The 23,737-nt window shown below is 39.8% G+C and overlaps 1 protein-coding gene across 1 annotated transcript; it reads left to right on the top strand.

Annotated features, from left to right (window-relative positions):
* Window positions 1-919: 919 nt before the first annotated feature.
* LOC137878703 (fibrillin-1-like) lies at window positions 920-21,853 on the top strand. The gene is made up of 41 exons (XM_068719084.1): window positions 920-937; window positions 1,337-1,394; window positions 1,615-1,761; window positions 1,850-1,975; window positions 2,417-2,560; window positions 2,708-2,854; window positions 2,944-3,090; window positions 3,179-3,216; window positions 3,444-3,524; window positions 3,789-3,818; window positions 3,932-4,094; window positions 4,185-4,298; window positions 4,515-4,690; window positions 4,778-4,981; window positions 5,119-5,322; window positions 5,448-5,689; window positions 5,778-5,844; window positions 6,213-6,304; window positions 6,513-6,672; window positions 6,781-6,846; window positions 7,106-7,151; window positions 14,206-14,382; window positions 14,589-14,735; window positions 14,824-14,949; window positions 15,388-15,531; window positions 15,679-15,825; window positions 15,915-16,061; window positions 16,149-16,186; window positions 16,295-16,375; window positions 16,514-16,543; window positions 16,648-16,804; window positions 16,896-17,009; window positions 17,096-17,268; window positions 17,359-17,553; window positions 17,664-17,867; window positions 17,993-18,234; window positions 18,323-18,389; window positions 19,429-19,520; window positions 19,596-19,755; window positions 19,973-20,029; window positions 20,127-21,853. Exons 1-41 carry the CDS (start codon window positions 920-922, stop codon window positions 20,205-20,207), a joined length of 5,049 nt encoding a protein of 1,682 aa, XP_068575185.1. The 3' UTR covers window positions 20,208-21,853.
* The last annotated feature ends 1,884 nt before the right edge of the window (window positions 21,854-23,737 follow it).

The following is a 23,737-nucleotide window of genomic DNA, read 5'->3' as shown; positions in this document are numbered from 1 at the left end:
CACCTAAATAATTTTGCATTGGTTTTTGCATTGGTGCCAAACCTTGTGAAAACAGTTTTTGGATGCTGTGCAAATCAGCAAAATGTACGTATACGTGGCTGAAACAGTGGTGATTGATGCTTTGTGGAGTCCGACCTGTCATGATGAACTGCTGTGCCTTTTCGTTGCTCCTGGGTGAGTTAATTCATGTTTCTTACAGTTGATGATGTGTGACAATTAATTGCTACGATAAATGAAACTACTGTTCACTTAGAATAACCCTGCTGAGGCTGCACAATTGTTTTAATACCTGTATCTGGATTCAGATCTGCCGCCAGAGTGACAGACGATGAGTAAACATGTGCTTTTTAATTTTTAACCGAATGCAGCAATAATATGAAAATAAAATTGAGTTTACTAAAGAATACTGTACATTTTTTGGCAGTATGTTGTTGTAACAAATGCTGTTATAATTTAGTCTTATAAATACGTCTTGTCATCAATATCATCCGCACCAGCTCAACATTGAGATCATTTCTAGAACAGGCTTGCATATAAATCTCACACACATTTAAAGATTATATACATGATGTTTAGACTTTTTTAGAACGCATAACAACAATAACTCTTCTTTGTCTCTATAGGTTCCTTCTTCATTGTTGGCCATTGTGTTTTTCCTCCTGGTAAGAATGATTTTCACTTGTAAACATCAGATACAGATTCTGGTTCTTGGTGAAATATCTTCATCATTATTGACATATGCACAATTTTCTGTTCCACACAGGTTCTTGTGATGGATACAAGAACATAACTGACACATGGCGCCACTACTTATTTGTATCAACCTCCTTTCCTGGCTATCCAAAAGATGATGGAGCTCTTGTTTCGCAGTGGTGGCGCTTCACAGGGTTTGGTGGAGACAGGCTTTTGACAAGCTGCCATGGAGGCCATCGAGGTGGTACCGCGTACCCCATCTATTTGTCCTTCAGTCATCCAACAACCGAATCGAAAACTCCGACAACAGGGACTGCATATGGTTGGACTGGATCGTGCAATACCTTTGGTCTTACAATGTCCGTGGTCCTCTGTCCTGAAGGATTCTACATCTACAAACCATCAAGTCACCCACATGGCAATGCGGGTTATCCAACCTGTAAGGGGTTATTACTCTCTGACATCCGTTGTACTTTAGTGTATATTTCAGTTCATGTCTCACTAAATGATGTGCTGCTAACTGCAGTTAAAGAGATACTTCTATCTTTCACCAAGAATATTGTTTGTCTGTTTAAATCAGTGTGTGTGTGTGTGTGTGTGTGTGTGTTTTGTCTCTGTTTAGACCATTCTGTGTGTAATCCAGACTCCTGTGGACCCCTTGCTCAGTGTTCAGGTGCTGGAGGCTGTGTCTGTGTTTCTGGGTATGAAATCCCCCCAAAACACCTACCCACACCAGATTCATACGGTTGTGTTGGTACGTACATTTATTTCATCTGAACTGCAGTAAATCACAGTGGGATGTATCTATACCCCCCCCATTCATTTCATTCATCACACCATTAAGATGTTTCATTCATTTCATTTTGTGGACATGTACCGTACTTTGCACCTTAAACTCCTGTCTGTAACATCTCTTGGCAGACATAGATGAGTGCCAGAGGACTGCAGGAATTTGTGGTCCCAACGCCAAATGTAGCAACACTATTGGATCATACATCTGTACCTGTCTGGATGGATACAAAGTTGCAGATCCAGCATCACCACCTGGAACTTCCAACAAATGCGCAGGTACCGTTTACAAAATGTCTCGCCGTCAAACTTGAGCTGCGATGACATTATTAGATAAAGATAAACAACTTTCTTTTTTCCTTTATAGATATTGACGAGTGTCTTGACAATGTCTGTGGCGATGATGGGACCTGTCAAAACAACATAGGAAGTTATGTGTGTGAATGCCATGAAGGCTACCAACTTGTGCCCGACGCAACTCCAGTTTGCCAAGGTCTGTTTTCAGAAATGTTCCACATCACCGGGTTAACAAGACTTTTTCTCATGTCCTCTAAACTATTAACAGATGCAGTTCTAAATGTCAAAATATGAATACCTTCAACAAAGCAAGATAATGTGAACTAATGTAAGGCGTTACTGAGATGCCCACCTCAACAGCATTTAGTGTCACAATGCATCTACAGTAGCTCTCATTGAAGAACAAAACTCACCTGATTTCCACTCCTCACCATCACCTAATAAGCCACCTTACTCTGGAAGAAAAACATGGTTCATACTGACCATTAATTCATATTAAAACTAACATTAATTGGGTTATGTATTTTTGTTAAGCCCTTACTTCAGCACATTTATTTTGGAGTAAACTCCCTCTTTCCCCATTCATTTTAGTATCTTCACAATTTCATACCAACTGTGTTGAGTGTTCCTTCCTCAGATATTGATGAGTGTTTCAACTCCACCGTCTGTGGACCTGAATCTGTTTGCACCAACACACCAGGAGCTTACGCCTGTAAATGTGAGCTGGGCTATGCACCGACTGAACCGGACCAGGAGCCCAGCGAGACCAACATCTGTATTGGTATTTACTTTAGATTGATGTTTTTCAGATTCAAGATGTTTTTCAGCAACTAGGAGCAGATGGAAAACTGCAACTCAATTGTAAGTTCTAACAGAAGTGAAGAGTCACACACAAAGCTATGTGGTTTGTGTATCATGTATTTGGCAGATGTTGACGAGTGTGACAAATATGCCACCATCTGTGGTCCTGATGCCAACTGCACTAACTCAATTGGATCTTACACCTGCACCTGCTTCCCTGGTTTTCGGCTGAACAACCCAGGTGTGATAGCCAGCATTGCTAACCCATGTACAGGTGAGTGCACATGTTCACTATTAGTGTGATTTTGCTACCATATACTTTAGTTGTATGTGTTTAACAGTGTGTTCTCTCTCTCTTTACAGATATAGATGAGTGCAGTGAGACACCTGGTTTATGTGGTAAACTAACTGTGTGCACTAACGTACCGGGGACCTTCTATTGCTCTTGTCCTGACGGATTCTACCCTTCAACTGGACTCTTTTGGGAGATGGGGGTCACATATTGTCAAAGTGAGTTTAGGATGCAATTGCTTACAGCATATAAAGTACACTACCGTATCCTGATGTGCTCAATTTTTCATCTGCACTGACTCAACAGGTCTTCAGGACATTTTAGATGAGATAAAACCTCCAGAGGTAAATATCACCAGCAATGTGGCACCGTCAAAGAATGAATGATTTTAAAAACTGTAGCAACACATAGGTGTCTTAATCTAATCTAAATTACACATGCCTCAATACAATCGGTTATTTGTAATGTGAGTAGGAAGAGGTGACAATGTTCCAGTATGTCATGTCAAAAATATATTATCATTCCAGCTTATCACATTAAAGATGAGGCTATGTTTGTGTATTTGCTACAGGGTCAGACAAAAGAGAGAGCTTTTCTTGGCAACATGGACCAACAACTGAAAGACAATGAGGGCATTGTCTTACCAGAAGCAGTGAGTAGCAAACAAGGAGTGGTGATCCTCTCCAATTTACCTTTAAAAACGTATTTCCATGATAGATCACTCACTGCAATAATGGACGGATACAGTTTTGTTATTAGTCCTAAAATCATTGATTATGAATGCAACATTTTTTTAAACTCTGCCATTTCGCATGGTTGGATGCTCTGAAGTGTAATGCACATTATGTCAGGATGACACTGCAACTGCATTTACATAATTCTTTCCCTCTTTCTCTTTTGTATGCTTTATCTGCAGACTGTGACAAACAGCTTCTCAGCATCTATGGTACTTGTTATTCCATAAATAACCCGTGTCACTGTAACTTGATGATGCTTTAATCCTACTGTGGGTTGGCATCATCAGGCAGCTCAGTTATTGAAATATTCTAATTCTTGCAGGAAGTGTCAGGTGTTGGACCACGTTCCAGGTCAAACAAGGTGAGTAGCGAAGGAGACGGGGAGACCGGCAGTGTGATCCTGGGCATCTCAGACCGTTTAGTGTCTGCTATAGTGCAGCCAGGTCAGAACCAAACCAAGAGAGCTGTGAGGACTTCCACAGTGGGTAAGAAATGTTCATCTTAGTTCACTGTAAACATTTACTGTATGTGTACTGTGTGGATAATCAAAATCTAAAGACTGATCTGTGTGTTAGATTTAAGTCTTGAAACTATCGGGCCTGGAAGCAACAATGCAGAGAGCTCTTTGATCTCAGCCAAAGGAAACACCATGCAGATCAACCTGGAAGGTCTGGCCAAAAATAACAACGGTGAGAAAAAAAAGCTCATAATGAAAAAGATGATGGCAAATTACAGCCAGATAACCAGACAACCAGATTAATTTGAAAGATGACTTTCAAAAAGTAGAGAAACTGAAAAAGAGAAGTATATATTCATGAACTGAAAACACAATATGGTGGAAAATGACATGCATTAATGTTAATTATTTGAATTATCAACCCTGTTGATCACCTGGACATTTCCAGGTTCTGCTGCAGCTGCCTTCATGACATTAAATGGGATGGAGAGTCTTCTTAGTCATCAATACTTCAAAACAGAGAACAGGACGGAGATGTACTCGGACGTCATCACTGCAATCTTACCGGCAATGAACAACACCAACCTCACTGAGCCTGTCAACTTTACCATCCAACATAAGAAGGTGCTGCCCAATTTTTTTCTATCCATCTACCTTTTGAGAAAATATAAGGCTTGCTATCGTCCAGCATATCTTAAATTCTTTCATCAGACAGTACCTGAATCTGGTTTGGTGACCTGCGTGTACTGGGAGGACAAGGCAGAGGAGGGAGAAGGAAGTGAAACAGGAGGCAAAAAGACCAAGACCATGCGTTGGTCGGTAGAGGGCTGTTGGGTTGCATACACCAATGAAAACTACACGGTGTGCAGCTGCTCCCATCTGTCCACGTTTGCCCTCATCATGCAGATAGGGGAGGTATTATAGATGTGGGTGTGTGTGTGTATGTGTGTGTGTGTGTGTGAATGTGCATTTGCTAATACGGGCTCCCACACATGTAGCCAGTTTGATAACAGTGTTAACATGTGTTTGCCTGTGTTGTCATGTCTTCTCAGCCTCCACCAGAGGATCCTTTCCTAGAGTGGCTAAACCGAATGTGCGTGATTGTCGGACTATTCTTCCTCGCTTTGGCCATCTTCACCTTCCTGCTGTGTAGCTGGAACCCCAAGATCAACAACACAGCCCGTCTTCACCTCTGCCTCAGCCTCTTCTTCTCCCATCTGCTGCTGCTGTGGAATGACGAATATGTTGAACAAGAGGTACAGCAAGACCCTCATGGGGTCTCTCCCACGTGTATTAAATGTGAACCAACTGAACCATTCTTCGCTGTGGCTATTTCCAGGAGCATTTCTTTGTTTTCAAGCTATATCTTGTGTGTCCACAGCTGGCCTGCACCGTCATGGCGGGTCTCCTCCACTTCGTAGTCATAGCAAGTTTTGTGTGGATGCTGCTGGAGGCTCTCCAGCTCCACCTGTTGGTCCGGAGACTCTCTAAGGTGCAGGTCATCCAGAGAGATGGCCTCCCAAGGCCACTTCTCTACCTGATTGGCTACGGAGTTCCATTTGTGATTGTAGGTATTTCTGCACTGGTATATTCTGATGGATATGGTGCTACTGAAGCAGAGGTGTGAGTAAGACAAACGGTAAGACAAACAATCATATTCTCCTGTATGTCTGCATCTTGGTTGAAAGGATTGTTTGATTCCCTTTTGCAGGTGCTGGCTCTCTAGACAGCGTAGTTTCAACTGGGCTTTAACCGGCCCTGTGATTGTTATCCTTGGAGTGAGTATATTGCATATTAGCAGTTGCATCCCATCTGTTCAGCGGAAATTCAATCAGCTTAGCCTGGTGTGGTCTCTAGCTTTAACTTGCCATGGACCATCTGAAAAACTAGCCAACATGCACTCAAAGGCCAACACAAGGTGATGCAAGAAGAACCCTAATTATAAAGGGTGTGAGTGATTTGGCTGTCAAAGCGTGCCTGGACGCTGCATTTGCCAAGAACAACTAACAATGAAAACGTTAAGCAGTGGTAGGCCAGGAAGTAGTCTTTACCAGCTGTGAATAGACGTCTGTTTTTTTTTCTTTCTTGGCAATATGCTGGTCTATATCAGCTCAGCTTCTGTGTCTCTATTTTTTTTTCTTTCAAGCTTAATTGGATATTGTTCTGTGCTACTCTATGGAGTCTGAGACCCACACTGGCCAGCATGAAAAGTGATGTTTCTCAATCCAAAGACACCAGGTATGGGTGCTCAAGATTATCTTTGCATTGAAATGAAAAATCTGAGTTTTTATAGTCTTATGAAGGTACATACTTTGATATTAAACCTATATACATTTAGTTATATATATTTTGCAAACTGATAGGGGAAGTGTTAACACAAAGTGTTAAAAATACTGTACTCAGTCGTCATCTACGTTTAAACTCATTAAATTCTCATTGTTTACAGGTTGATTGTGTTCAAGATCCTGGCCCAGTTTGTCATACTGGGCTGTACCTGGATTCTGGGCCTGTACCAGACAAACCTTTTCTTCCAGGTCCTCTTCATAATTCTTAACTCCCAACAGGGCACCTTCCTCTTCATCGTCCACTGTCTGCTCAACAAGGAGGTAGACTCTTTATGCGGGGGATGACTCTTTCTGATATGTTTTCAATCCACAGAGGACTTCTACTAGCAATGATGAACTAAAGGAGTTGTATTTCTTTGTATTTTCTAGGTCAGAGAGGAATACGTGAAATGGCTGACCTGTTCTTTCAATAAGCGCAAAGAAGGAGGATCAGTGGTGAGTTTTAATAACTAAAACAACAATGCAACAACTTTATTAATAGTAAAATGTTCGTTTTCATTTTAGCACAACATCCTAGGTGTGCCTGCATATGTGAACCTATGTCTGAAACAAGGCTCTATTCAAAAAGTCTTGTTTTTCACTGATCTGTAGAACAGCTTTCTTTCAAATGTCTTGCAGGAATTAGAATTTGTGTAATGTTGCATGCCTCTTATTTTAATGAAAAGAATTAAATGTGTAAAATGTATTTCTACAGAAAGATGCACCATCAGTCTCCGAGGACATGGCTGAAGATCAGACAGGCTAATGGTGATGGACTGAATATCACAAAAGAGAGACGTACGACAGGGAGGACACATGCAAGCCGTATCCACTTTGAACCATTAGTCATTACATATTATCATTATATTGTTTGTTCATTTGTTGTCGTTGTTGTTTTGGTTGGGGATGACAAGTCATACAGTGTATATGTGTGTGTGTATGTCTAGCTCATCTGTATCTACTATTATTTATCGTGTGATTATCTGATATGTAGGATGTTCACTTGGAGACAACAACAAAAGTTTCACAATACCTGAAATAAATGATGTAGTCATTATTGCAATTATATAATCATTATTGGAATTATTTTCATGTTTGTGACATGGCCATAGCAACATATTGGATCCATCCTTTCTGACCACTTCTGTTTCATCTGTTACCCATGGAACCAACACACTTTTGTTTACATCAGAGTAAAGGAAAGTTGCTTTTGTTAACTCTGCCGAGCACAAGTGGGTAGTTCCATGTTCATATAAATACACCATGATCTAGTGGGAAGTCCAAAAGTTTCAAGACAGAGCATTTTCACAAACGTAAGCTCTGTGTCTCTCCTATGAATTAGTCCATAGATGACTCATGCATGACATATACAAAGTATTTTGTTAACTCATCTGTAAATATTAAGTGCTTTTACTATTGCGGGTTTTATTGTTTTGACTCCATAATAAACTGTTGTTGTCTCTGAGTTTCCTCAGTTGTTTACTGACGTGTATCCAGTGCTTTCACACCTCATATCGTCCCATACAGGATAGGTGGGTACCATGTGCCTCAGCTATTAGATTAGATTAGAGGTGTGGAAACATGTGGCGTGACAGGTGAATTTTCTAAAGGAGGATTATATTTAACCAAAAATGAGGCAAACAATTTACTAAAATATGTAACAAAGTTCTGGGCCGATAAAAGTTCACTAGACTGAACTTAACTCTATGAAATACTAACTAACACTGAATAAAAAAAGAATGGGCTAAACCGACCTAACAAAGACTTAAGGGGTTAAAATGGCTGATCAGACCATTTTTTAAATAAAGGTGTAATACAAAGACAAACATTACCAACTAAATTACAGATGACGCAGACAACAACACAGGACAAGTCTATCAGTGAAGATATTCAAGCAATTAACCAAAACAAAAGCAACAACAAACTAATGTCCACTAAAGACATAAACAGAAATCCCGATCCCCCCATGATGTGATGTCTTTTGGTACATTCAAAAAATGGCCACTTCCTGATTTAAGGGCTTTGCTTTAGGTTGACATGTTTTACTCCAGTCTGTGAAGGTACCTCCAGCAGCAACAACCAGCAGCAACATCTTCCTCACTGGTAACTCAAAGAAATAGGAAATTTGAACGGCTTAAGGTAAATTTATCTAAAGACAAACTAAAGTGAAACGCGTTCAGTACAAATATATACTAAAGCTATGTGTCATGATTTATCTGTTTGCTGATGTTTGTGCCATGTGCACAAACTTTATGAGGAGAAAATTAACTATTAAGTGAAAACTATAAAGAAACTAAGGTGTGTGCAGGGAGGTTACCAACAGTAAAATCAGCCGTGTGGCAGCAGGTGGGGCCATCACATCAGATTGCTGTACCTCACATTTTAAGTGGAACCTGTTGATGAGGAACTGCTCTACCTTCTCATTAACCCTGGGTGAGTGATGGCTGTTGAGAGCGTTAACACATGAAATACTAGTAAATAATAAATACTAGTAGAGCTTATACTAGACAACAGGAAGCTCATATGCTTGTCAAAAATAAGATTTATTTAGTAGTATGGATTTGTAATATTATATCATACTTTAATGTAAATTATTGGCACATTTGATGAAATTGACCCTTTGCTAAGTCCCACCCTTGAACACAGACTGGCAAATGATAGCTAGCTTTGGCCATCTCCGACCATAGTCTGACAACAAACTGGCTGTGCCCCATAGACTCTCATACAATCCATTTTTTTGCATTTACAGGCCGGTTTTGTGGATTTTGAGCTAGTCGTGGTTAAACGTTGTGAATTAGTGATACTCGTTACTCAGAGGTTGGAAGGAGATTCTACGTAAAAACCTGTGGAGACAATTGGCACCGTACATTAGCACAACATTAAGTAGCGTTAGCATGTCTATGCTACGTTATGTGCTGAAGGTACACTGAATGTCTACACATGTTGCTTTTGCTTTTTAATTATTGTAATGTAGTTCATATGACATCTTACGGAATGTTACTTCTCATTTTTTGTGCGATTTCCAACACAACAGCCAGCCACAAGTGTCACACGCTTACAGTCTTTTCAAAAATAAACTTCTGTACTCGCAGGAACCAACTTATTTAGGTTTATGGGACAAAACTACTTTAGGAAGGTTTAGGAAAAGATCATTGTTTGGGTTAAAATAACTACGGAAGTGACGTTACTGAAGTTACATTAACTTAACTTTTCATATGGAGAATCAAATGCGGTCTCCTGGCTGAAAGCTCAGTGTTTATTGGACCCATCCACCGCCCCTCCTTACTGTGTGGGCTTTATAATCCTTTCATGATTACTTGGACAAAACACGGCACATTATTTTTCATATTTATAGCAACGAACACTGGATGAGAACAGCCAGAACAGTGAATAAAGACCTCCCTGGATTTACAGGAAAGGTGTCCTTAATTTCACAAGGAACAACACGCCAGATGATGTGTCGGTTTCCCTTTACACTGAGATCTGTAGGCTTTAGCTTCTATCTTTATCTTTTTAACCTGTTTTACATATTTTACACCCTTCTGTCTGCTTTTCTCTGAAATGGCTTTTTTGTTTGCCCAGCGATGGTATTTATTCATTCAGTGAGTGCAGTTAGTGACAGTGTGGGCTCCATAGCTCTGACAGCTTGACGGAGCAACAGCTACCTCAATTGCAGTGTTGTAATAGGAAGAGAGGTGCATGGTGACAGCATCTCTTCCCTTAAAGTGGATTTGCATTTTATATCTTTGCATGAGCACTTGAAGGAAAAGTATTCTTTGAGTGCTGTGCAAATCTGCGATGTAGATGTCGTGTAGTCAGAACTTATCAGATCGATGAACTGCTGTGCCTCGTCACTCGTCATTCCTGGCTCAGTGATTTCATTTTTTCATATATTTCAAATATATCAAGTGAAGGTAGTTTATTAGACTAACCCGATTAAATGTATTCAATATCCATTTCAAAAAGTCACATTACTTTTCAGTTTCAAATTGCAGTTGAAGAAACATCATTCAGAAGTGTTTTTGATCAGAGTTTTGTTTTAAAAGAGATGTTTTTTTAGGCAAATCATTAGGATCAGTAAATAACAGATTGTGATTCATGCTTTAAAGTTATTGCAAGGAACTTTGAACTGGTTAGGAAACATTCTCAATTCAATACTGAAGCCTCTATATGACCTACATAAGCAAACAAGACCATCAGTGAGAAGAGCTATTTCTACTTAGTTATTCTTAATACTGATTCCCAACAAATTACTTTGGATGTGTCCCTTAAAACTATTTCAAATCTTTGGAGAAACATTTATAAAAATGAAGTCGTTATTTAGTTGTTTTTTTGAGGGAATTAAAAATGTAACCTGCATAATGACTTGACAAAATATAAGCTTTTTCTGGACACTGCTTCTTATTTTCCATTACTTTCGATCATGTTTTGGTTTCAGGTTCACTTGTCATCCTTGTAACAAGTTATTCTCCTCCTGGTACTAAAGATGTTCACTTGAGAATAAAAACTTCTCTATAATTGAAACAACCATACATCCTTCATTATTGAAACTGTTTGCCTCGATGTAGGTTATTGTGATGGATATACCAACATAACATAACATTTCTTTCCTTGACTTCCATAAAGATGATGTAGATCTCGTTAACCACTAGTGGTGCTTCACAGGCATCGGTGGAGACAGAGTTGTTGCTGACTGTGTATCAACCAATCTTGGAGGCACACTGCGTACTGTTTTTATTTAATTTGCTCACCCAACTGCTGAGTCTGTGACCGCAATTAAAAGTGAGCGTGGCCCTCTGTCTTGGAGGATTCTACGTAGATAAACCATTGAGTCACACACTGCAGAACGGGATATGTGACTTGTGAGTTGTCATCCTTTTTTTTCTTCTATTTCTTATCTATACATAAAGTTGTAATTACATTTTATGGAATGAGCATGATGCTTTTATATGTACTTAAAAAAATGACATCACAGGCAAGTGTTGCATTTATTACAATATGACTAAAACACGTTAATGAAAAGTAAAAGTTGTCTGTGATGGATGGATGGGTCAGTACAGATAACCTAGATTCAATTTCCAACTTACAATAATGGCATTATGGGTATTAATGATAGTCAAGGTCAGAACATTGTTCCTTTCAGAGAGTCATCCCTGATGTCGTCATAATGGGAGGAAACATCTCAAAGGCTGCTTTTAAATATTTACATTACGAGGACGATATGTCTTTCAAATGGTATTTAAATCAAACACTGTAAAGTTGTGCAGAAACTCGTGTTTAGGTGACAGGCCATGAATGGAGGCCAGGTGGTCAATGCTCAAACTCTTTAGTATAAAAGACCAATTTGGATAGACTCAACAACACAAGCACTAATCACTTTGCTCATTTTATCAAAGTGCGATTTTTTTTATTTTGAAGAGAACTTCAACATCAGGCTTCAGCAAATTTGCATATGTTTTGCATTTAATTCAAACCGTTTAAGAACACTTTTTGGGTATTGTGCAAATTTGACCATAGTGACAGAACGTGCCATGATGAAGTACTGTGCCTCGATACTTCTCCTCGGTAAGTGAATTCCTGTTTTTGTATAAATGTGTGAAAATCTCCACTTATTACTACTTGAGGTACGTATTTGACTAGCCCCTATGAATTTATTCATAATGCAATCATGCTGCTAATTTTTGAATTGAAGATGAGGTTATTTGGACACAATGTGAATCCTTTTTGATCAAAGTTGTGAGATATTAAGCGAACTGCAATAAAAACAATCAAGTAATAGTAATTCAGATTCATGCCTTTGAGATGCACAGCATCCATTGTTTGTTATTTAATATGTACTGTATATAGATTATACAAAGTTTAGCAAAATCCTTTCAAGGCACTTCTCCTTAACTCTCCATTCTTTCCCTTTTTGTTAGGCTCCCTTGTCGTCCATGTCACATGTGATTTTCCTCCTGGTACGGATGATATTCACTTACTCGCAGACAACAAAAAAAGAGCTTCTAATGATGGGTCAAATAACCATTAATTTGTCTAAATTGCCAATGTTTCCGTGTTCCTTGCAGGTTCTTGTGACGGATACACCAACATAACAGAACCATGGCGCAACTTGAACTTTAAATCGACTTCTTTCCCTGGCTTTCCTAAAGATGATGCACATCTTGTTAACAACTGGTGGCGCTTCACAGGCATTGGTGGAGACAGAGTTGTTACAGGATGTCTATCAAATAATCGTGGTGGAACACGGTATATGATGTTTGTTCCATTTGCATTGCCAACCACCGAGTCTGTGACTCCCACAACAGGGACTGCATATGGTCATGTTGTTAACTGTCACCGCAAAACTATTTCGGTGAGCGTTGCTCTGTGTCCTGGAGGATTCTACGTGTACAAACCATCAACACACCCATATGTCTTTATGGGTTACTTGACCTGTGAGTTGCTTCAAATTGATGTACTCCAATGTTTGTTTTTTTTTGTGTGTAAATTACAGAGACTATGACTGAGTGGAAACTAATGGTTTAAAGTGAAAGACAAATCTTTGACAGGTTTTAGATGAGGCTATATCAATAATGACAATTTGATACAGAGCATGTAGTCCAAAATTTCAATGTGTTAAATTCCAAAAGAAGTTGAAGTATCTAAAAAGAATACTGTTGCAGTCGTGGTGACAAAAGGTTTGCATAAAACTGTGTTCAAATATAATACAATCATTATGTCACAGTCAAAACCAAGAAAAAAAGTTAAGAAACTTAAAACCTGAAAACACAGATATGTTGTAAACTCCAAACACTGAAGTCCACAAAGGCACAGAAGAGTTTGTTAAAGAGTTTGATGCATGTGATGATGGTGTGAGAGTGTGATTGTGACATGACTCCTCAAACTCAGCAATAGTGGCATTGAGTTCTTAAAATCATCTCATTCAAATGAAGCTGCAACAATAGTTACGGCCCTGGCAATGCTGTCCACCTCATCCTATTTCTGGAAGGGAAGGTGCTGCTAGTCTTATCCAAAATGACACAGCAAGACTGCAATTCGTTGTCACGGAACTTCAAGTGACTCATTCAGACTGCTGCTGTCCAGTTACTGCGACCACAGGACAACCTGGGTGCAGCAGCCGTTGCTCTACATTGACAGAATAACAAATTAGCAATTGCCTTTTTGTAAGACACAAAATCTTCAAAATTCTCGAGAGGGGTATTTACTTTTAAATGTATATTATATATCGTAGAACAAAACTTTAACATCTCTAAAGCTTGCGTAAAGTACAGACGTTATTTCAGGCATCTAAATAAACTCATTCAAAAAGACCTTTTGACTTGGAGACGAAGGAACCTGACGTGCAAACCTTTTCCAGGTTTTAGGACTCATTTCTGCAACACTCTTTTGTGTTCATTTCACCTGATCTGTTTTGAACACTCTTTTGACCTGGCTTGTGGCCACACCAAAAGGGAGACACATAAAGATCAAATGTTAGAGGTGCAATATATGGGAATGATGTCCCTCTTCCTCTGTGTGTGTCGAAATCAGAGCTTCTCCTTGATTGGTTGACAAAGCCCTAAATATATATTTAATTGAATTTAATTAAATCAACCCAAATTGAACCAAATATGTTAGATAGATCCCCTGCTACAAGGTATCTGGAAAACATCGCAGTGACACGGAAAATCAGGGGTCATCACAGCAACAACAACGTTAAACACCTTCACAGCTTCACAGTCAAAAAATGAGTCTGTCATTAATTTACTTTGACTGTACCACATACCATAATAAGGTAGCAGGTGGGGGATTGCACAACTCACTGTTTTTTTTTTTTTTTATATGATTGTATTATAATCATTGTATTTCATCTCTGTTTAGACCATCATACGTGTAACCCAGACTCCTGTGGACCACTTGCTGAGTGTTTAGCTAAAGGAGGCTGTGCCTGTGTTTCTGGGTATGAAATCCCCCCAAAACACCTACCCACCCAAGATTCATACGGTTGTGTTGGTAAGTTTTTTTTTTTTTTTTTTTTTTTTTTTTTTTTTTTTCATAAAATAAGAAATAGACTGCGTAGCAGTCTATCCAGTGATAAAGGCCATTGCTACAAATCTTTATTGCAAGACAGCAACTCTCATGCAGGAAGTACGTTAGGAGGCATTGTGTGCTTTAGTATAGCACTTCTTTAAACTCTTGTCTGTAACGTCTCTTGGCAGACATAGATGAGTGCCAGAGGACTGCAGGAATTTGTGGTCCCAACGCCAAATGTAGCAACACTATTGGATCATACATCTGTACCTGTCTGGATGGATACAAAGCTGCAGATCCAGCATCACCACCTGGAACTTCCAACAAATGCGCAGGTACCGTTTACAAAATGTCTCGCCGTCAAACTTGAGCTGCGATGACATTATTAGATAAAGATAAACAACTTTCTTTTTTCCTTTATAGATATTGACGAGTGTCTTGACAATGTCTGTGGCGATGATGGGACCTGTCAAAACAACATAGGAAGTTATGTGTGTGAATGCCATGAAGGCTACCAACTTGTGCCCGACGCAACTCCAGTTTGCCAAGGTCTGTTTTCAGAAATGTTCCACATCACCGGGTTAACAAGACTTTTTCTCATGTCCTCTAAACTATTAACAGATGCAGTTCTAAATGTCAAAATATGAATACCTTCAACAAAGCAAGATAATGTGAACTAATGTAAGGCGTTACTGAGATGCCCACCTCAACAGCATTTAGTGTCACAATGCATCTACAGTAGCTCTCATTGAAGAACAAAACTCACCTGATTTCCACTCCTCACCATCACCTAATAAGCCACCTTACTCTGGAATAAAAACATGGTTCATACTGACCATTAATTCATATTAAAACTAACATTAATTGGGTTATGTATTTTTGTTAAACCTCTACTTCACATTTATTTTGGAGTAAACTCCCTCTTTCCCCATTTGTTTTAGCATCTTCACAATTTCATACCAACTGTGTTGAGTGTTCCTTCCTCAGATATTGATGAGTGTTTCAACTCCACCGTCTGTGTCCCTGAATCTGTTTGCACCAACACACCGGGAGCTTACGCCTGTAAATGTGAGCTGGGCTACGCACCGACTGAACCGGACCAGGAGCCCAGCGAGACCAACATCTGTATTGGTATTTACTTTAGATTGATGTTTTTCAGATTCAAGATGTTTTTCAGCAACTAGGAGCAGATGGAAAACTGCAACTCAATTGTAAGTTCTAACAGAAGTGAAGAGTCACACACAAAGCTATGTGGTTTGTGTATCATGTATTTGGCAGATGTTGACGAGTGTGACAAATATGCCACCATCTGTGGTCCTGATGCCAACTGCACTAACTCAATCGGATCTTACACCTGCACCTGCTTCCCTGGTTTTCGGCTGAACAACCCAGGTGTGATAGCCAGCACTGCTAACCCATGTCCAGGTGAGCGAAGATGTCTACGATTAGTGAGATTTTGCTACCATATATTTTAGTAGTATGTGTTCAACAGTGTGTTCTCTCTCTCTTTACAGATATAGATGAGTGCAGTGAGACACCTGGTTTATGTGGTAAACTAACTGTGTGCACTAACGTACCGGGGACCTTCTATTGCTCTTGTCCTGATGGATTCTTCCCTTCAACTGGACTCTTTTGGGAGATGGGGGTCACATATTGTGAAAGTGAGCAAAGTTACATTTTTATATAATAATGAAGATTTGTGAAAATGTAGAGAAGTTCATGTACAATATTTTCTAAATTACTGACAGGTCTTCAAGATATTCTAGATGCAATAGAACCTCCAGAGGTAAGACCAGATGGCATTCTCTCATTTCAACATTGAGCATTTATGAATGAAGAATCTATAATGTGCATAGTATAGTAAACAAATACTCAACTGACACTTTTACTGCAGGGTCAGACAAAAGAAAGAGCTTTCCTTGGCAATATGGATGAACATCTTAAGAACAACCCAGGGGTCATCTTACCAGAAGCGGTATGTAAAGAACACTCTTTGTGTGCAAACAGACCACACACGTCCTGACTGTCTGAAGAGCTGATATAATGTCTGAGGACACTCACAATTACATTCTATCTAACTCTTTTCCCTTTGTCTTTCTTGGTGTCTTTGCAGACGGTGACAAACGGCTTGTCTGCATGCATGGTACCTAACATCCAACAAAAATAGAGCTCTATAGGGTATTTTATGTTCGTATTTCTGTTTGCCTTTTATTTATTCATTCATTACAAATACTCAAATTCTTGCAGGAAGTGTCAGGTGTTGGACCACTTGCAAAGTCAGTTGGGTTGAGTAGTGAAGGAGATGGGGAGACCGGCAGTGTGATCCTGGGCATCTCAGACCGTCTAGTTTCTTCGATGATGTCTCCGAACCAAACCAGAAAATCAGTGCAGACTTCAACAGTGGGTAAGAGTGGGTCCCTTTAGTTTAAATGGGCTTCACATGAATTCTCAGCGCTTATCAATTGTAGCTCAAATAATTCTCATCCATGTGCAAGATTTAAGCCTACAAGCTATTGGCCCAGGGAGTCATCATGACAACAAGGCCCCCCTTTCTGCCAAAGGACAGACCATGGAAATTAACCTGGAGGCTCTAGCCAGCGCCAACAACGGTGAGACAGAGTAGATTACAACGAGCATGATGACAAAAACATTTATAGTTGTTTCTTCATTTCTTGTATCATGTGGACATTCTTAGGTTCTGCAGCAGCTGCCTTTATGACACTGAATGGGATGGAGAGCCTTCTTAGTCATCAATACTTTAAAACAGAGAACCAGACAGAGATGTACTCGGATGTTTTTACTGCGATCTTACCGTCCATAAACAACACCAACCTCACCGAGCCTGTCAACTTCACCATCCAGCATAAGGTGCAGCATCACCTAAGATCTAACACCTCTCCATTCAGACAAAAAGAAACTCACTTTGAATGCAATCTCTGTTTCTCTTGGTTTTCTCAGAAAATACCTGAATCTGGAATAGTGACTTGTGTGTACTGGGAAGACGAAAGCAAGAACAAAGGAGAGGGAGCAAATGAGGGAGAGACCATGCGTTGGTCGGTAGAGGGCTGTTGGGTTGCGTACTCCAATGAAAACTACACGGTGTGCAGCTGCTCCCACCTTTCTACCTTTGCGCTAATCATGCAGATTGGGGAGGTATATCAGATTCATGTGTGTGGTAAAAGTGTGTTGCTTAGGTCAGCAACAAAGATAGGGTTAATCAGAATCTATGTGTGTCTCTGTGTGCGTGTGGTCTGTCTTCTCAGCCTCCACCAGAGGATCCTTTCCTAGAGTGGCTAAACCGAATGTGCGTGATTGTCGGACTATTCTTCCTCGCTTTGGCCATCTTCACCTTCCTGCTGTGTAGCTGGAACCCCAAGATCAACAACACAGCCCGGCTTCACCTCTGCCTCAGCCTCTTCTTCTCCCATCTGCTGCTGCTGTGGAATGACGAATATGTTGAACAAGAGGTACAGCAAGACCCTCATGGGGTCTCTCCCACGTGTATTAAATGTGAACCAACTGAACCATTCTTCGCTGTGGCTATTTCCAGGAGCATTTCTTTGTTTTCAAGCTATATCTTGTGTGTCCACAGCTGGCCTGCACCGTCATGGCGGGTCTCCTCCACTTCGTAGTCATAGCAAGTTTTGTGTGGATGCTGCTGGAGGCTCTCCAGCTCCACCTGTTGGTCCGGAGACTCTCTAAGGTGCAGGTCATCCAGAGAGATGGCCTCCCAAGGCCACTTCTCTACCTGATTGGCTACGGAGTTCCATTTGTGATTGTAGGTATTTCTGCACTGGTATATTCTGATGGATATGGTGCTACTGAAGCAGAGGTGTGAGTAAGACAAACAGTAAGACAAACAATCATATTCTCCTGTATGTCTGCATCTTGGTTGAAAGGATTGTTTGATTCCCTTTTGCAGGTGCTGGCTCTCTAGACAGCGTAGTTTCAACTGGGCTTTAACCGGCCCTGTGATTGTTATCCTTGGAGTGAGTAAATATCCTATTAGCAGTTGCATCCCATCTGTTCAGCGGAAAGTCAATCAGCTCAGCCTGGTGTGGTCTCTGACATCAACCTTGTCTGGACCAACTTTTTAGCCAACTGAAAAACTAGCTTAAAGTTGCTAAATTCTATATTTAGAGCATTAATATAGCAGTAAACAACTATTCACAATGTGAAGATTTGATGCAGTATTAGTAAAACTGAGTAGAGAATGAAGTTGCTCTTCCTCTGTGTTGTAATCTGAGCTTCTCCATTCTCTGTTGAGATAGATGTGCCGGGCATGCAGGCTTTTAGTGCATTTTTAGTGCATGTGAGCATGCCCCGCTAGCTAGCTCAAGGACGCTGCTCTGCACTGCGCTCATACGATGGTTACAGCTGATAGCGGGACAGCTTCATCACAGAAGCATAACGCCCACCGTCCAGTTCCCCCTTAACTCAACACTTTTAGCTCTGTTAGCACTATTGCTATTGTTTGCACTGGAAGCACCATTAGCCGCATGTATTTAGCACCTTTTAAGATTAATAAAGTATTGTTGTTGGGTTTGTTGAAGTTTAAGTGAAAAGCTCTCTGTATGCCCTGATGGATTTAAGTCTAAGACCAACTGTGTGTGTGGTGCAATCTAATGACAAATCTGCCCCATTTTCATTTTCTATACAAAGTGAGTGATTTGGCTCTCAAAGCATTGTGAGATAGCACGCAACGCAGCACTAACCAGGGACGTGATAAAAGAGTTGGTTTGAATAGTTTTAACTTTATGCACACCATGGTGAATTTTGCCTGCATAGTGATGAGCCGAAAAACTGACAAGAACAAGTTACGCGGTGGTAGGCCTTGATAAATGTGTGTCGTGGAAAACTTGTGAATTCCTCTTTTACAGGCGTGATTCCAGGCAAAAAACACAAGTGCTGCTTGGCGCATAGTCATGTAAATTGTTCGAGAAAGTTGTAGGTTGCTTATTTTCACAGGTTTGTGTTATATCTCCTTTCGACTACTCTATCAGCCTCTGTGTTTTCCCCCCTTTTAAGCTTAATTGGATATTGTTCTGTGCTACTTTATGGAGTTTGAGACCAACCTTGGCCAACATGAAAAGTGATGTTTCTCAATCCAAAGACACCAGGTATGAATATTGCATGTCTATTTCTTTTTATGTCTATTAAATTAAATTCTGACAGTTCATTCTCATTGTTTACAGGTTGATTGTGTTCAAGATCCTGGCCCAGTTTGTCATACTGGGCTGTACCTGGATTCTGGGCCTGTACCAGACAAACCTTTTCTTCCAGGTCCTCTTCATAATTCTTAACTCCCAGCAGGGCACCTTCCTCTTCATTGTCCACTGCCTGCTGAACAAGGAGGTAGTCTTTTGATTGATCATTCTTCATCTTGCCTTCTGATAAGGCGTCATTTAATTGATCTGAGACAGATGAGATGATACTGATGTTCGACCTACAATCTTTGATACCGTGGATCTGGTGTTTTATGTAGATGATGTAGCATTGCTTTGCGTGCAATGGTTTGCAATGGCTTGCTTTGCAGTCCTATTGCATTGAATTGTTGATTTGTATGCTCCAGGTGCGAGAAGAGTACATAAGATGGCTGACAGGCTCTTGTGGAAAAGACAGATCTGTGGTGAGTCTCCGACAACACATCATCTCAAGCAGTTGGTTTGTACTGGATATCAATTTCAACAACGCTAATCCTGATTTATAATGATTTATTTCAACAGAAAGATGTACCTTCGGTCTCTGAGGATTTGGACAAGCCAGAGGGACAGACAGATGAGGGGAACAAGGAGAAATCCTGTTAAAGTAGAAGGGAGAGCTGGAAAATCATTTGTATGTAGTTAGGATTTATAAATTCTAGTTCAATGAATGCAAAAGGTGACATATTTCAACATGAATGTCTACACCTTGAATGGATCATTGCTGCTTCTAGTTCTAGCTTGCCATTTTCATTGTCTAAGGACTGAAAGTGAAATGTTTAAAAGTCTCACACGGTGAGTGCTAAAGTGCTACTCCTCATGGAATTACTGTGGTCAGGGTTATTAGTGCCCTTAGTTGAAGAATACAATAATTCATGTTGTGTTGACTTCATCGTTTAATATTGAATTGCTAAATACTTTTTGAAGAATTTGTCAAGTTTGAAAGTCATATTTGAAAGCTTTTAGAAAGCTGCAGTTTTGTCATTTCTACACTACGTCCTTGTGACATACAGTAAATTACCGTAACAGACTAATGTCACACACATTCGGGCTCACAAAAAATATTTGTATAAAATGGGGCTCATATTATTGAAAGTCCTTCACTGAGAAGACTTGTCAAAATTGTCACCATCTCTCCACCTAATTCATTTGCTTGGGACTGGGAGCTTCCACAAACATGTTACTGGCTACACCCTCAGTCTAAAAAAACAAACGTTCTACTCAGTAAAAACATTCATGTCTCAATACGTACTGTATTTACATGAGAGCTGGGACACTTCGAGGTGTGTCGAACTTTACAAGACAAATTCAAGGCACGAGCAACGCCAACATATAATCTCTCATTTACATTGTATGCATTTAAATTGTATTTACGTCACATATTGATTCAGAACAGAAGCATACATTATCTTAGATTGGTAACAAGCAAGGTTCAACCCAGTTTACTGTATCATACAGGTCTCTATTAGACATGCATGTAATATATGCACTATGAAACAGAGATTTTCTGAATTGCTGTATGTGCTGCTGTTTGCCCGCTTTGCCTGTTCTCTTAAATGAAATTAGATAAAAGATATCACGTCTCATAAAACTGTTTGCACTCGAGTTTCAGACCACAAAATGTAAATCTTTAATGAAATGACTATGGTGGAATTACAATCGGTCAGTAGAAGATATAGAGTGGCAAATGAGAATTTAAATCAAGTGAAAACTTGTAGATTATTGTTAAAGATTACATAGATAGGTGCACGTTTGGTTGGCCTATTATGTGGCTTTAGCTTGCTTGGTGTGGTAGTATAATGCATACGTCTGCCTCAAGGGTGCGGCATTTAATAATGATGCTTTTTATGACACAGTTGATGCTTAGGAAGCAATGCGATAACAGTATGGTCATTTTAGGACATCATTTAATTTGAATGATATTTGGTGTCTCCCTTTTGAATCGTACCTTCATGTCCCAATAGAATGGTACTTCCTGCATCCTTTAAATCTGTCCTTCTTGTTTCTGCGATCAATCCCTGGACAGACTGCAAAGACAGACAAAGCAGAGGAGTGATCACAGGATATAGCTAGTGGCTGTAAAGCCTCTGACACTTCTCAGTCCATTTAATAGAATAATGAGGACTGACCAATTGCCTGATAGAACCAGAACAGAGTGACTGAGGGTCGCAGATTACGGAAGCTGCTGAAATCCTCATAATTTATCAGTGGAGGTTCTGTGAACAGTGACAGTCCCTCCTCTGTTACCTCAACTGCTGCTTCTATACAGGTAGAAAAAAAACTCAGTGTAGTGTAATTACTCTACTTGTATTTCTTACAAGTAAGAGATCCGCTTCAGGAAAAACCTGGCCATCACTTAGCTGAGAGGTCTGTGATTACATCACCAGTGTCATTAGAGGCATTTAGGCCCAGTTTGAAATGTTGGGTAGATATATGGAACATTGTTAATAAGGCTGCAAATAAACCTGGTAAATAATCAGATATGTGACACAGATTTGTTTTTTTCCATAAGAGTGGGCACAAATCACATGGATTCTGATTTGGACCACTGTCATATGTGATCCTAAACCAGATACAGGTCAGACGTTTCTCACTGCGACCTCAGTCTGAAAAGTTATATTTCATGTGACTTTTAAGTCACTCTAGATTGATATTTGTCGGCTGTCTGAATTCTAAAAGCCATAATGAAAAAATGGTCTCTCTATCTCCTCATCCTCGTCCTCATTATCATCTAGTCACAAATTTGCTGGCTTCCACTGCGCATCAACTTACGAATGAAAACATAAACGGCGACTGAGCAGCCTCCGATGTTTACTTTATGACCGCGTGCTGTCTGTGACATCTTTGTTATTGTCTTTTTCACCGTGAACCAGTTCACACTGAAATCTGACACTGGCCACAATTAAAAGATAATATGCACATTCAAACAAAAAAAAGAACTGAGCAATAGCTCCAAATTGAGCACAAAGATTTGCAGTGCGAGTGTATCCTAATGATGTCATTAACAGTGTTCCTGCAGCATCTGGTCTGATCTCTGCATCAGTTACATAACAGGGCCGAACTTTAAATTTGTGAGTCAAATCCAATGTACTGTAGAATTGCGCATGAGACACACAGCTGATGTTGGTGTAGTTTACTATGACTGCCACTAGATGTTACCAAGGAGGCATATTTTTACTGATTGTGCCTTTTTTGAGTGGCTTCTAATGTTCCTCAAAGAGTTCCTGGTGATCTGATCCCCTGTCGACTGTGGCTATTATCTGCGGATGGTTTTATGCATTAACTTACATTGGTATTAATGTAATCACCCTCACATTCAACACCTGGAAATTAATTAAGCGGTGCAAGGTTACTTTGCACTGTTTTATTCATAGACAGTAGAGCAGAGCAATGGAAGTTGATTTGTCCTTTGTTTTCCCCCACCTTTAGCTTCCCCTTGTATAAAAATAATGTTAGTTTATGCTGCGTAGTACGCTGTCTACACAACAGCAGATCCTGAACTGTGTTTAAACAGTAGACTGTTTAAATAGACTTCAATAATTTACGGTTGCTTGAGTGATTATATGTTTGCGTGCATGCACGTGAATTAGAAGACAATCTTTGTGCATTCTAATTCTTGTTAAATAATGCGCAGCATCCGTAAGGATCAGCTGGGACTCTGCATTCTGTCTGCTTGAATGCTGACGGCATCCCAGTTGAGTCCAGTGATGATGCCCTGAACCCTGTCCAGGCAGGAGGCCACTGATGACACAGCCAACATTCACACTCTAAACACACACTCAATATTTATTCAGAGTGTCTTAAACACTGAATCTATTTAACATACGTTCTGACAACTGAGAAATGTACAAATCATCTTTATCATTTGATCCTAGAAATACAGTTTTTTAGAAAATCAATTCTGAATCAGTTGCTGGACAACCTAAGACATCACTGTGGAAGTTGCATGACAATGCTAATAACTTCTGGCTTCAGTGCTTCAAATGCATACATTCACTCGACAAGGCATTATATGAGACTTGTATACCTCTAAATATTTTTTTTGTATGTATGTGTATGTATGTGTGTGTGTGTGTGTGTATATATATATATATATATATATATATATATATATATATATATATATATATATATAT

Source organism: Cebidichthys violaceus, unplaced genomic scaffold, assembly GCF_023349555.1.
Source record: "Cebidichthys violaceus isolate CVI_PGR_0920_01 unplaced genomic scaffold, fCebVio1.0.p SCAF_23, whole genome shotgun sequence".
In the NCBI taxonomy this organism is placed as follows: Eukaryota; Metazoa; Chordata; class Actinopteri; order Perciformes; family Stichaeidae; genus Cebidichthys; species Cebidichthys violaceus.
The sequence above is the reverse complement of the archived record's forward strand: the minus strand, read 5'-3'. Positions and strand labels throughout refer to the sequence as shown.

Coding starts and splice junctions, on each gene's coding strand:
- LOC137878703 (XM_068719084.1), top strand. Junction 5,323..5,447: donor ACGAATATGTTGAACAAGAG/GTACAGCAAGAC, acceptor GTGTGTCCACAG/CTGGCCTGCACCGTCATGGC. Junction 17,868..17,992: donor ACGAATATGTTGAACAAGAG/GTACAGCAAGAC, acceptor GTGTGTCCACAG/CTGGCCTGCACCGTCATGGC.